The following is a 13481-nucleotide window of genomic DNA, read 5'->3' as shown; positions in this document are numbered from 1 at the left end:
GAAGTTCGCTTTTATTACTAGTTTTCTGAATAGTATTCATCTTCATTTCACTTATACACACACGCGCGCGCGCGCGCACACACACACACACACACACACACACACTATCCTTTACCTCTCCCTTTGAAAAACTTCTTTTAACATTTCTTGCAAAGGCCACTCTATTGATAATAAATTTCCTCAGTGTTTCTTTGTTTGAGAAAGTCTTTATTTCTCTCTCTTTTTTTAAAACATTTTTTTTATTGATTTCAGAAAGGAAGGGAGAGGGGAGAGAGAGAGAGAGAGAAACATCAATATGAGAGGGAATCATTGATCGGCTGCCTCCTGCACGCCCGCCAGTGGGGATCGAGCCCACAACCCAGGCATGTGCCCCTGACTGGAATTGAACCCGGGACCCTTAAGTCTGCTGGCCGATGCTCTATCCACTGAGCCGAACCAGCTAGGGCTCTCCTTTTCTTTTGATGAATAATTTCACAGGGTACATAATCCTAGGTTAGTGGTTATTTACTCTCAACATAGCCATTCACTCCGTTCCTCTCCTGTTTGCATGGTTTCTGAGGCATCAGATGTCATTATGTTTATTCCTATAGAGGTACAGCAGCGGTTCTCAACCTGTGGGTCGCGACCCCTTTGGGGGTTGAACGACCCTTTCACAGGGGTCGCTTAAGAGCATTGGAAAACACATATATAATTACATATTGTTTTTGTGATTAATCACTATGCTTTAATTATGTTAAATTTGTAACAATGAAATTGGGGGTCACCACAACATGAGGAACTGTATTAAAGGGTTGTGGCATTAGGAAGGTTGAGAATCATTGAGGTACAGTGTTGTGTTTGTTTTTTTTTTTTTTTTTCCTGCTGGCTTCTTTTTCTATATATTCTTCATCTTTGATCTTTTGCAGTTTGAATATGATATGCCTAGGTGTTGTTATTTTGACATTTATTGTGTTTGGTTTCCTCAGTTCTTCTAGGACCTGTGGTTTGGCGTCTAATTTGGGGAAGATCTAAATCATTGTCTCAAATATTTCTTCTGGTTTTTTTTTTTTTTTTTTTTTTTCGCCTCTGTGTTGCACCTTTTGTAGTTTTCCACAGTTCTTGGATAATCTGTTTCAGTTTCTTTCAGTCACTTTTTTTTCTCTTTGCTTTTCAGTTTTCAAAGTTTCTATTGACATATCCTCAAGTTTAGAGATAATTTCTATCATGTCCAGTCTACTGTAGAGCTCATCAATGGCATTGTTAATTTTATTCTGTTCTTCATCTCTAGTATTTTTCTTTGATTATTTTTTAGAATTTTCATCTCTGCTTACATTGCCCATTTGTTCTTGCATGCTGTCTCATTATTCCATTAGAACTCGTAGCATATTAATCATAGTTTAAAACATTCCTGGTCTGATAATTCCAATATTCCTGCCATGTCTGAGTCTGGTTCTGATACTTGCTCCGTCTTTCAGACTTTTTTGCTTTATAAGTGTGCGTTAATGAAACTTAGACATAATGAACTAGATAAAATGAACACCAGCCCTTAGTGGTCTGGTGGTAAGGTGTCAGTGGGAAAGCATTCTATATTCCTGTGATTGGGTCTCAGTCTTGTCGTGAACCTTTGCCACTGGAGTGTGAATTTCTCACATGCTGATCAGTATCCCCTGTATCCCTCCAGGTGGAACAGGGTGGCCACAGTGGGTTGGAGTTAGGTATTTCCCTTACCTAGGTGGGTTAATCTCTGACCAAACCCTAGTTGGTTAGGTGCTGGCAAATAGTTTCTCTTGAGAGTAGTGGGTCTTATTAAGAAGAGAATGCTCTGGTGTCTTTCACAATAATTACTGTTCTCCTTCCTCTGGCATTTTGGCCCAGACTTGTCCACACTTAGTCCCAGCAGTTTGTTACAGTTTAAATTTTCATGCCACTAGTGGTTTCTGGTGATGTTTCTGCTCTAAGTTGTGATTCTGTGTATCCACCTGTCTGTGTTTCTAATTTGGGGGGGTAACAATTTTCTCTGTGACTTCACCTTTGAGGGATATATGAAAAGTTGTTTCTTATCCACTTTTTTAGTGCTTTACTTGTTAGAATGGAGAGATGACTTCTAACTCCCTGACATGTTGGACAGGAAACCAGAAGTTGATGCCTGTGTCTTAACTATGTCGGGTGTCTCCTTGTCTAGAAAATCTTCGCTTTACCTCCAGAAAACAAACCTTCACTCCTTTTTTTTTAGGAGGAGTAGAGGTGGTTGCTAGAGCCCTTGAGTAAGAAAGGCAAAGTAAGGACCTGTCTACATTTCAAACAGCATTAACCCATTTACATCTAACTTTAAATCATCTTTATTCTTCACTCTCAATTTCACACTTCCTTTTGCTACCAATATTTGAATTTTCTGAGAATTCAGTGGTGTAAAACATGCCGGTTCTTACACTTTTTTTCTTACTGCCAATATACGATCCACTTTTCTTGGTCTTCTACATTGTTATATAGCTTTTGAGGTATTGTTGCTATTATTGCTTCTCATGTTTTCCCTCTCTTGATATTTTTAATTTGTCAAGTTTTTATTTAAGGGGAATATTCAGTTAAAGCTTGTTTTTCTTTTGTTCAGTTTCTTCTTATCAGAACCCAAAATCAAAGCTAAATAATTAATTTAATTCCCTGAAACATTTTATAGAGATTTGCCTATGTTCCTTCACTGGCAAGTAAAGCTAAGAATTATTTGATAATGAAATGATTTCTTATTTTTATTTTGATATCTGCAGGGAGAGATAGACCTGCATATAATTATTTAAAAAAAGAAAAATCAATGGCATATTTTTTATACAAAGTAAAAGCAACTGAAATGGGAATGGGGAAAATAATTATGACAGGTAATAAAGGTGCCCTTCTTTTTAAAGATGGACTTGAACATCTCATTAATCAGACTGCTGGCAATTATTGTGATTTGTTGTTGATACTTGATTATACTACAACTAGAGGCCTGGTGCACAAAAATTTGTGCACTTGGGCGGGGGGAATCCCTCAGTCCGACCTGTGCCCTCTCGCAGTCTGGGGCCGCTCGGGGGATGACCACCTGCTGGCTTATGCCTGCCCCCCGGGGGATTGGGCTTAAGCTGGCAGTCAGATATCCCTCTGGCAGCCTGGGAGCCCTTGGGGGATGTCCACTTGCCAGTGGGAAGCAGGCCTAAGGTGCAGTCGACATCCTTAGCACTGCTGAGGGGGCGGGAGAGGCTCCCACCACCACCGTTGTACTGGCAGCCATCAGCCTGGCTTGTGGCTGAGCAGAGCTCCCCCTGTGGGAGCGCACTGACCACTAGGGTGCAGCTCCTGCGTTGTGCGTCTGCCCCCTGGTGGTCAGTGTGTGTCATAGTGACCAGTCATTCCCAGTCGTTCTGCTGTTAGGGTCATTTTGCATATTACCCTTTTATTATATAGGATAGAGGCCTGGGGCATGGGTAGGGGCCGGCTGGTTTGCCCTGAAGGGTGTCCCGGATCAGGTGGGGGTCTCGCTGGGGTGCCTGGCCAGCCTGGGTGAGGGCCGTTTTCAGACTGGCCACACCCTCCTCAGGGTGGAGGTCCCCACTGGAGTGCCGGGCCAGCCTGGGTGAGGGGCTGATGGCTGTTTGCAGGCTGGCCAAGCCCCCCAGCAGGGACCCTCACCCCATGAGGGTGTGGCCAGCCTGGGTGAAGGGCTGATGGCTGTTTGCAGGCTGGCCACAGCCCCCTCAGGGTGGGGGTCCCCGCTGGGGTGCCTGGCCAGCCTGGTTGAGGGGCTGAGGGTCGTTTTCAGGCTGGCCATGGTCCCCAGCCACCCAAGCTCCCAGTGGAGGCTGGCTGGAAGCAGGTATCTGGGATTTATTTATCTTCTATAATTGAAACTTTGTTGCCTTGAGCGGAGGCTACGGCCAGCAGGGCAGGCTGGAAGCTTGGCTTCCTCCATCACCGGGGCAACCAAGCTTCCTGCTTGCTCCAGCTCCATGGCTGTCGGCCACCATCTTGGTTGGGTTAATTTGCATATAGTCACTCTGATTGGCTGGTGGGCATGGCTTGGGGCATAGCGAAGGTATGGTCACTTTGCATATTTCTCTTTTATTAGATTAGATTTGATGATTTGAATCTGATTATTTACCCTTTAAAGGTTTTTATAAGGTACTATTTCTGCAATTTCTCTTTATAATATACAGAGAAAGCAACTAGTGAGATGAATACTGCTGAAGATTGGGGTCTCATTTTGGATATTTGTGATAAAGTCGGTCAGTCTCGCACTGGGTAAGTGTTGCAAAATTTCAAAGAACTTTTATTCATTTGTCCTTTTTATTAATATGAATACAAAAAAGATACGGTGGGACGTATTACAATTATAATTTATTTTAAAAGAGAATGTTTTTCCTAGAAGGATTTGAAGAATCATCCTATTTGGGTTACTTCTTATAACCATTTAGAGTAACATGACTGGTAAAAATGTTGCCACTTTAATCACTCTTTTCCTCCTGAAATCTAGTTTTTTTTCACTTGATTTTTCAAGTCATTAGGGATTTTTTAGTTACAAAGTTTGATGATCATTTCTGAGTTCTGTTCTTTGTCACATCTGCAACGTACTACCACCCAACTGATGAGTGACTACTGAAAGAGGCACTTTAGGGAAGTAGAACCTTAAACTTTTTGGTATATGGGCTTTTGGGAAACACCCAGCTTTCTAAGCAGTTCAGTGAGTAGATTAACTGGTATGTATATATTAGTGATTTCCTTAATTCCTGGGCTAATAATATCCAGATATTAGCAGCCTTACCCAAACATGTTGTCTTATTCATGTACTTTCATATGAAAAATGTTAGGGAGCACTGTTGCATTATACTTGATTCTTCTGCTCTGATGTACCCTCTTTTGGCTGTTGTTCTTTCCCTTCTAAATATAGATAGTTTCTTAAACATTTTTTGATTTATATTTTTCCCTTAGTGTCATTTTCTAATATTTTTTTTCTCTTAAAATCTGACAACTTCCAGGTAACGTGTATTTTCAGCTCTAATTTTGTATCCAATCACTAGTTCTGTAGACACAGCATTATCTATCTATCTATCTATCTATCTATCTATCTATCTATCTATCTGTCTATCTATCTATATAAAAGGCTAAGTGACCAACTGTCCGTCCGACCAACCAGCCAGCACATATGATGTGCACTGGCAATTTAAAAATAAACGTTGTCTTGCACATGTGTGATAGATATAAAGCTCTCGCTGACACCAATCACACACGATGCCAGAAAGTATCTGAAGACCAACTATTGGCACAACATGCCTCTGAAGCTGAAATTAATTAATTTTCTTTCAATTGCATGAATCCATGCACTGGGTCACTAGTTTCTGGATAGTCATGCTGTATAAACCTTAATCTTGCCATCTGTAAATCTGCCTTGTGTCTCTTTTATCTTTAAACTTACTTTCCCTCCTTTGTTCCCTATTTCCGTTAATGAAAAAATTATTCTTGTATTTGTACTTAAAACCTTAGTTCCTGCCACATTTATTTTGTTACCCAACTCTATGAATTGCCCCCATAATATCCCTCAGAATGTTGGTAAAATATATGGGTTCATGTCATTTGGTATGTTTGCGTTGTTGTGCAATCATCACTGCCACCCAGCTCTAGAGTTTTTTTATCATCCTCAACTGATCTCTGTACCTGTTAAACAACTTTCCATTCTCCCCTCCTCCAGCAACTGAAAACCACATATAGTTTGTTTTTAATCTTTTAAATCATTTTATAGTTAATGTATATGAAAAACTTATGGAGATCTATCTGGTTAATGTTACTAGGAATCTATATACTCATAAGATTTCTCCCCCAAAATGTATATATATTTGAACAGCTGATAACTCACTTAATTTTCACTCCTTTTTGGGAAATAATGGGTGAAGCCAGACTAAGCTTTGAACAAGGAAAATTTATCTTAAAGTGCCACTAGATTTTTTAAAAATGGATACACACAAAAGATGAAATTTACGGTACAAAAGTGGCAACAGTTGACAGATTGAAGGCACACATACCTAATGAAATTATCAATGTTTGCAGTTCCATTGCTTTGTGTTATCAGCAGTGCTTGGACCAGAATGGCTATCAGTTTAAAAACAGGCATTGAGAAAAAAATTGTTCATTTCTGTAGATTCTTTTAAATTTTGAAAATGAACTGTATGTTAATAAACACTGAGTTTATAGTCATTCAAAGTGCATATACAGTTTTTGGTGGGGACACCCTGTATGTTTAGGTATGGGTTGCTGATGGTAGCATAAGATTATTGAACAATATTATAGGTTGTCAGTGAGTTATTCTAGATACCTGGTGTGCTTTAAAGAAGATTAAGACATGTAATTGGTGTGAGAGAGGAGAGGGACATCAGCTGTCCTGTGACAAATTTAGACAGGGTAGGTTAGTGTAGAGGGAAGTTATAGATTGCAATGCAATTAGTAAGTTTATTTTTTTAGGCAATAGTTTAGATTTTTTTTTAAAAAGTATTACCATTTGGTGTTAATCTGTAATTTTATAAAATGTACTAGAGGCCTGTTTCATGAAGAGATTTGTGCAATAGGCCTTCCTTTCCCCTGGCAGCTGGCACCAGTTTGCCTCCAGCACCTGGGGCCCAACTCTTCGCTCTGGCCGAGTTCTGGCTGGAGCCGGCCCCAGAAACGTCAGGCTTAGCTGCTCTGCTGGCCCCAGGGACGTGAGGCCTCCCTGCTCCAGCCCTGGGCCGTCAGGCTTCGCTCCACTGCTTGGAGCCTACGTATGCAAATTAGCCGCCATCTTTGTTGGTGGTTAATTTGCATATCGTGCTGATTAGCCAATGGGAGGCATAGCAAAGGTACGGTCAATTACCATGTTTATTATTATGTATAGATCTATTTAAGAGGACTCATTTAGGGATGATAAAGGGGACATTTGGAAAAACATTTCTTATTTAGTAAGATTTTTAAAAATAAAAATGTGTATCAAGCAACATATTATAGAATTATTTAATGCATAAATACAGTGATTTAAGTCTTTCTTCCCTAAGGAAATAGTTTTTAAAAAATCCTTCGGCCTCTCCTTTCCCTCCCCCTTTTCCTCCCCCTCCCCTCCTGCCCTCCTGCCCTCTTGCCCTCCCCTGCCCATTCCTTTCTTTTTGTTACAGTAACCTGTTTTGGAGTTCTGGTAGTTTGGAAAATGTTCACTGGTGTTTTGAAAATCTTTTCTTAATTCTTCCTCTCTCAAAAAAAAATCTTGCTGTTCTGTTTTTTAAATCACACACACCGTGTGTATTAGTTGATTTAAAAATTTATAGTATTTTTATATAATAAAAATGCACTTTTTTTGCTTTTAAAATAGAAACATATTCACATGGCTCAAAAATTAAAACAACTTGAAAGATGAACATTGACAAACTCCTATCCTCCTCCCACCCCCCCCACCCCCAATCCTCTAGGTAACCACTTTTGTTTCTTTTATATCATTTCATTGTTTCTTTACACACATGTGAATATATTTCCCCCATTCGTAGACAGTCGGCATATTGTATACACTATTCTACATTTGTAATTTCTTAATATATCCTATTAGTCTTAAAAATGTATTTCCTCTAATGTCTATTAGTATTACATTGGTTGTAAAAATTGAAAAATTAAGAAATAATTTTCTAGTTTAGCATTGGTTTTGATTAGTGGCATGTAGAATATTTAACATACTTTAATAATTATTAGTTAAAATTATTATTTTAAATATATCAATTTCAGGAAACGTAAGAGATGTAATTCCTCTTTGCCTCATATAGATAATAAGGTTTTTTAAAAGCCTGAAGTGTTTGAATATGCTGGACTTAAAACCTTAGAAATATTCTGAAAATTTTTTTCTAACTTCCTGAGATATTCAGATGATTTTTAGTGTACAGTTCCAGTGTATGAGTAAGTACTGGAAAACGCCTAGCCAGTGAGGTCATATGATGGACTGAACAGTCTCTGTTTAGAATCAAGAGAACTTTTAGAATGATAGTAGCAGTTTTCTTTAACATGTTTTCACATACTAAAAATAGCTTTGTCTGTTAGTTTTGATTGATTTGTTTATATTATATGTAAAAAATGTGAGCATAAGTATAGGTTAAACATATCAGAGTTAAAATTAAAGTTCTGTAATTGACTGCCAGATTAATTTGTGCTACTATTTCATATCTGAACTGTCTTTAAAGATATAGTTGACTGAAGGTGGAAAATGTACCTTTTCTTTTTAACTTGGCTAAGAGCTCAATTTAGGTTGTAAGTTTTGATTTAGTCAAACAGAATTAGAAGGATAAACTAGTAGTCATTACTAATATTTTGTGAAAAGTCTTTTGGAAGGAGTTTGTTAAAAATGTTTTTCATTGGATCTTTAATGTCCTGTCCTGGACCTGGGCTATGACTTTTTCTGACCTTCAACTGGAGATTGATAGAATACTATATTCCTGGTTTTTTAAGGGAAAATTAAAGTCTTCAAGTTGGAAGGACTGCATCAGGGAGAGAAAAAGTTCTGTTGCAGTATATATTTTATTACAATCATATCCCCAATTTCCAGGCCTTAATTTTCAGAGTCTTTTAAATGCCTTTTTAAGACTAAACTCAACATTTATTGACTTAATATTTGCCAAATCTTAAGTTGTTTGTATGAAAAAAGGCATGCAGGTTATAATTATTACAATTGCTTTATTAACTTTGTTTTGCCTACTCACCACTGTAAATCTATGTTTGCTCACCACTGTATATTCTTGAATGGTAAGTTGTAGTAAAGCACTTTTTATAGCATATCAAATGAAAATGTAAAACTTAATTCACTCTGAAATAGCTTTGGAAGCTAAAGTTGTAAAACTAACTTGATAGAAGAAGATATGTTTGTGCTTTCTAGAACTAACATTGTTGAGTGTGTCTCTAAGTCCCTGGCACCAGTCTAGTATTGTAATAACATAATGATAAGAAAGCTTTATAATTCCCTATTATAGATAAGGTCTGTCAAGTTACAACTCTTTTTTTACTGTATCACAGTGCTGCTTTTGTCTGGCAGTAGTTCTCAGCCTGGTGGTATTGCTCTACTAGGGATGGCTTTGGTTGTCACACTGACATGGGGTTACTACTGACATTAATTAGGGGGGACCAGGGGCATTATATGCCAGATCATCTTACTCTACAAATAATTTTTCTGCCCCGAATACCAGGTGTGCATCTGTTTAGAAACATATTACTAATATTTTTGTACTTTTAAGTTCTATTTCATAGTTGATTAATACTATGTGAGCACATTCATTAACTGATATAGATATAAGTAGGTAAACATTTATAAGTAATGTGTGGTAACAGTTTTGGAAATTTACTTGGAGCTATTCAAAAAGATTTGAAATTTCATTATTCTTTGAAAAGAGAATTGTAGGATTGCAGAATTAGTTTTAGTTTTCCTTGACCCCCTGACAATATATTTGAACTACATCATATGCATGTTTAACTTATTGAATTTAACTGTATTCTTTTGTAACCCCTCATTTTACTTTTCCTAAAAACTTGTCCCTGGTATTCATTTAATGAGCTTATATGTGCTATCTCACAATTACAGTCCCCATTTCTCTTATAAACTGTGAATGTCTCACTGTGAGTGTGATTCTTGCTCAGAATATGCACGTTTTGAACAACATAGCCCTATATGCAAGCTAACTTCTTTAGCTGGTGCTAAAAGTAACATTTTGCTTTAATAATTAAGGAACAGTTGCCTGTATTGAGCATAATTGAGAGATGGCAGAGTATGTTCTCCAACAGATAGTCCCCTAATCAAGAACAGTTGATGAACTGCAGTTTTTCCTTTATAATCTTGACTTTTCAAACAAATCCTAGGAATGGTGCAATTTCATTACATTTTACAATAGTGTGATATATGCTATTTCTGTTTATCACATGGAAGAAAAACAGTTATTTTGTGGTTGGAAAATTGGGAGAGAGAATTCCCCTTTCCTGTTTTTTGTTTGCTTGTATTTCACTTCTTATTTTGTTTTCCCATCTCAAAATAAGGAAGAGAGAGAATATATCATACAAAAAGTTTTAAAATATCAAAATGAGGTTTTGACAAGTTTTTAAGAGAGATGAGGATTTGATTACCCTTACAAAGGTAGGTGATAGAAACCATTGGTACACTCTTAAATGCACATGCAGATTTTATTGTAGCATGAATTTTTAGAAAATACTTCATTTGTGTTTATTACCATGTCATTTTTCTCACATGCTGTGTTCCTCCCAGTACTACTTATTGTTCATCTTTCCCTTATCATTGTCTTATTATAATTCTAAGAAATAAATTTTATGAAAGTATGTGCATTTTTCACATAGAAAGCAAATTCAGTGGAAAATATGCAGAAATTGATAAATGGCTCTATAAGGGAGACTTTAATTCTAAATACTATGGTACAACAGTGAAAAGTAGTATTTTCTATATTTAACTCAACAGCTCTTTATTTTATTTATTTATTTTTAAAATACATTTTATTGATTTTTTAGAGAGGAAGAGAGAGGGATAGAGAGTTAGAAACATCGATGAGAGAGAAACATCGATCAGCTGCCTCCTGCACACCTACTGGGGATGTGCCCGCAACCAAGGTACATGCCCTTGACTGGAATCGAACCTGGGACCTTTCAGTCCGCAGGCTGACGCTCTATCCACTGAGCCAAACCAGTCAGGGCTATTTTATTTATTTTTTAATTATTTTTTAAGGTTCAAATAGGTATGCTAATTTTTTTATGTATTATTAGAGGCCTGGCCTGGTGCACGAAATTCGTGCGTCGAGGGGGGGTGTCCCTCAGCTCGGCCTACACCCTCTCCAATCCGGGACCACTGGCTCCTAACCACTCGCCTGCCTGCCTGATCACCCCTAACCACTCTGCCTGCCTGCCTGCCTGATTGCCCCAGCTGCTCTTCCCTGCTGGCCTGATCACCCCTAACCACCTCTGCCTCGGCCCCCACCACCATGGCTTTGTTTGTAAGGATGTCTGGAAGGATGTCTGGAAGATGTCTGGTTTAATTAGCATATTGACCTTTTATTAGTATAGATTTTTTAAAATTTATCTTTATTGTTGAAAGTATTGCAGATGTCTCCCTTTCCCCCATTGGCCCCCTCCCTCCTGAACCTGCGCCCCCAGCTCCAAGGCCTTCACTACAGTACTTATTGTCTGTGTCCATGGGTTATGCATATATGCATGTAAGTTTTTGGTTAATCTCTCCCCACCCACCCTCCCACTAACTCCTGCCTTCCCTCTGAGATTCATCAGTCTGTTCCATGCTTCTATGTCTCTGGGTCTATTTTGTCCACATAAAAGTGAGATCATGTGATACTTGTCTTTCTCTGACTGGCTTATTTCATTTAGCACAATACTCTCCAGGTCCCTCCATGCTATCTCAAAGAGTAAGAGATCATTCCTTTTACAGCTTCATAGTATTCCGTGATGTAGATTTACCACAGCTTTTTTATCCACATCTACTGATGGTCACTTGGGCTGTTTTCAGATCTTAGCTATTGTAAATTGTGCTGCTATGAACATAGGGGTGCATGCATTCTTTCTGATTGTTGTTTCAGGTTTCTTAGGATAAATTCCTACAAGTGGGATCACTGGGTCAAATGGCAGTTCTATTTTGAAATTTTTGAGGAAACTCCACACTGTTTTCCATAGTGTCTGCATCAGTCTGCATTCCCCTAGCAGTGTACTAGGGTTCCCTTTTCTCCACGTCTTCGCCAGCACTTGTCATTTGTTGATCTGTTAATGGTAGCCATTCTGACGGGTTTGAGGTGATACCTCATTGTCCTTTTAATTTGCATCTCTCTGATGATCAGTGACTTTGAACATTTTTTCATATGTCTCTTGGCTATCTGTATGTCCACTTTGGAGAAGTGTCTATTTAGGCCCTTTGGCCATTTTTTAATTGGATTGTTTGTCTTTTTTTGTTGTTGTTAGGTTGTATGAATTTTTCTATATATTTTGGAAATTAAACCCTTCTAAGATGTATCATTGACAAATATATCCCCCTATACAGTGGAATTTCTTTTCATTTTGTTGATAGTCTCTTTTGCTGTGCAGAAGCTTTTTATTTTGATGTAGTCCCATTTGTTTATTTCTCATTTGTTCCTTTGGTCTAGGAGATGTAGCCACACACATATTGCTACGAGAGATGTCTGAGATTTTGCTGCTATGGTTTCTTTTAGGATTTTTATGGTTTCACAACTTACATTTAAGTCTTTTATCCATTTTGAGTTTATTTTTGTACATGGTGTAAATTGATGGTCTAGTTTCATTTTCTTGCATGGATCTGTCCAGTTTTCCCAACACCATTTATTGAAAAGCCTGTCTTGACTCCATTGTGTATTCTTGCCTACTTTTTCAAATATTAATTGAGCATAATGGCTTGGGTTGATTTCTGGGTTCTCTATTCTGTCCTATTGATCTATATGCCTCTTCTTGTGCCAGTACCAGGCTGTTTTGATTACAGTGGCTTTGGAGTATAGCTTGATATTTCAACAGCTTTTTATTGAGCATCAACCATACTGATGGCACTATTCTACGCAATATGCAGAATGAAAGTATATTATCTTCAGTCACTGAAGAGCAGTAGTAGTTGCTTTAGGATCGTTGATAGTTGAATGCTTGACACATAATGAGTAGTCAATAAACATTACCTCTTTTATTTATATTTTTCCTCTTATCCCATACTCTTCAAGTAAAACTTCCCAACAGACAATGAAACATCCTTAGGAACAGATGTTTCTATTTTTTATTCTAATTTTTCTCTGTTAAGAAGGGTTTTTCCCCCCCTTTTTATCACAGTGCTTGATAATTGTTTTTTCCATTCTTAAAGAATTTTCCTAGGATAATTATTTTTACTGGTCAAAATTTCTAGGGCTCATTAGAATTCAAATCATTTGATAATGTTTTTTCTTTTGTTTGTGTATTTATATTTACATATTTACTTCACAAACCATGAAATCTATCAATTCATTAGTTTTTAGTATATTCAGATGTTTGTGCAACTGTCACTACTATCTAATTACAGAATATTTATCACACCCAAAATAAACCTGTATTCCTTAGCACTTTCTTTCATTCCCATCTCTCCTCAGCCCTATAAACCACTAATTTACTTCCTATCAGTATGGTCTTACCTATTCTAGACATTTTGTATAAATGGAATCATACACTATGTGGTTGAATCATAAAATATGTGTTGTTTTTGGGACCAGCTTCATTTAGTATAATGTTCATCCATGTTGTAGTATGTATCAGTACTTCATTCTCTTCCTCCCCCCCTTTTATTTGGCAGAATACAAGTAACATGAAATTTACTATTTTAACAATTTTTAGGTGTACAATTCAGTGTAATTCAGTACATTTACTGTACTGTGCAGCTGTCACCACTATTCATTTCCAAAACTTTTTTAATAATCCCAAACAAACTCTGTCTGCATTAATAAGAACTCTTCATT

At 37.6% G+C, this 13481-nt stretch overlaps 1 protein-coding gene across 4 annotated transcripts in view; it reads left to right on the top strand.

The window, feature by feature from the left end:
- Positions 1 to 13481, top strand: part of STAM (signal transducing adaptor molecule) — a 91705-nt gene that overhangs the window by 18592 nt on the left and 59632 nt on the right. For all 4 annotated transcript variants that reach the window (XM_036345808.1, XM_036345816.1, XM_036345790.1 and 1 more), the window contains exon 2: positions 4164 to 4248. In XM_036345808.1, coding sequence (XP_036201701.1) covers positions 4164 to 4248 — 85 coding nt within the window. The remainder of the gene's footprint in view (positions 1 to 4163; positions 4249 to 13481) is intronic.

Source organism: Myotis myotis, unplaced genomic scaffold (assembly GCF_014108235.1).
Source record: "Myotis myotis isolate mMyoMyo1 unplaced genomic scaffold, mMyoMyo1.p scaffold_m19_p_1, whole genome shotgun sequence".
Taxonomy (NCBI): Eukaryota; Metazoa; Chordata; class Mammalia; order Chiroptera; family Vespertilionidae; genus Myotis; species Myotis myotis.
Note: the sequence above shows the minus strand (reverse complement) of the source record. Positions and strands in the feature narration are given on the sequence as shown.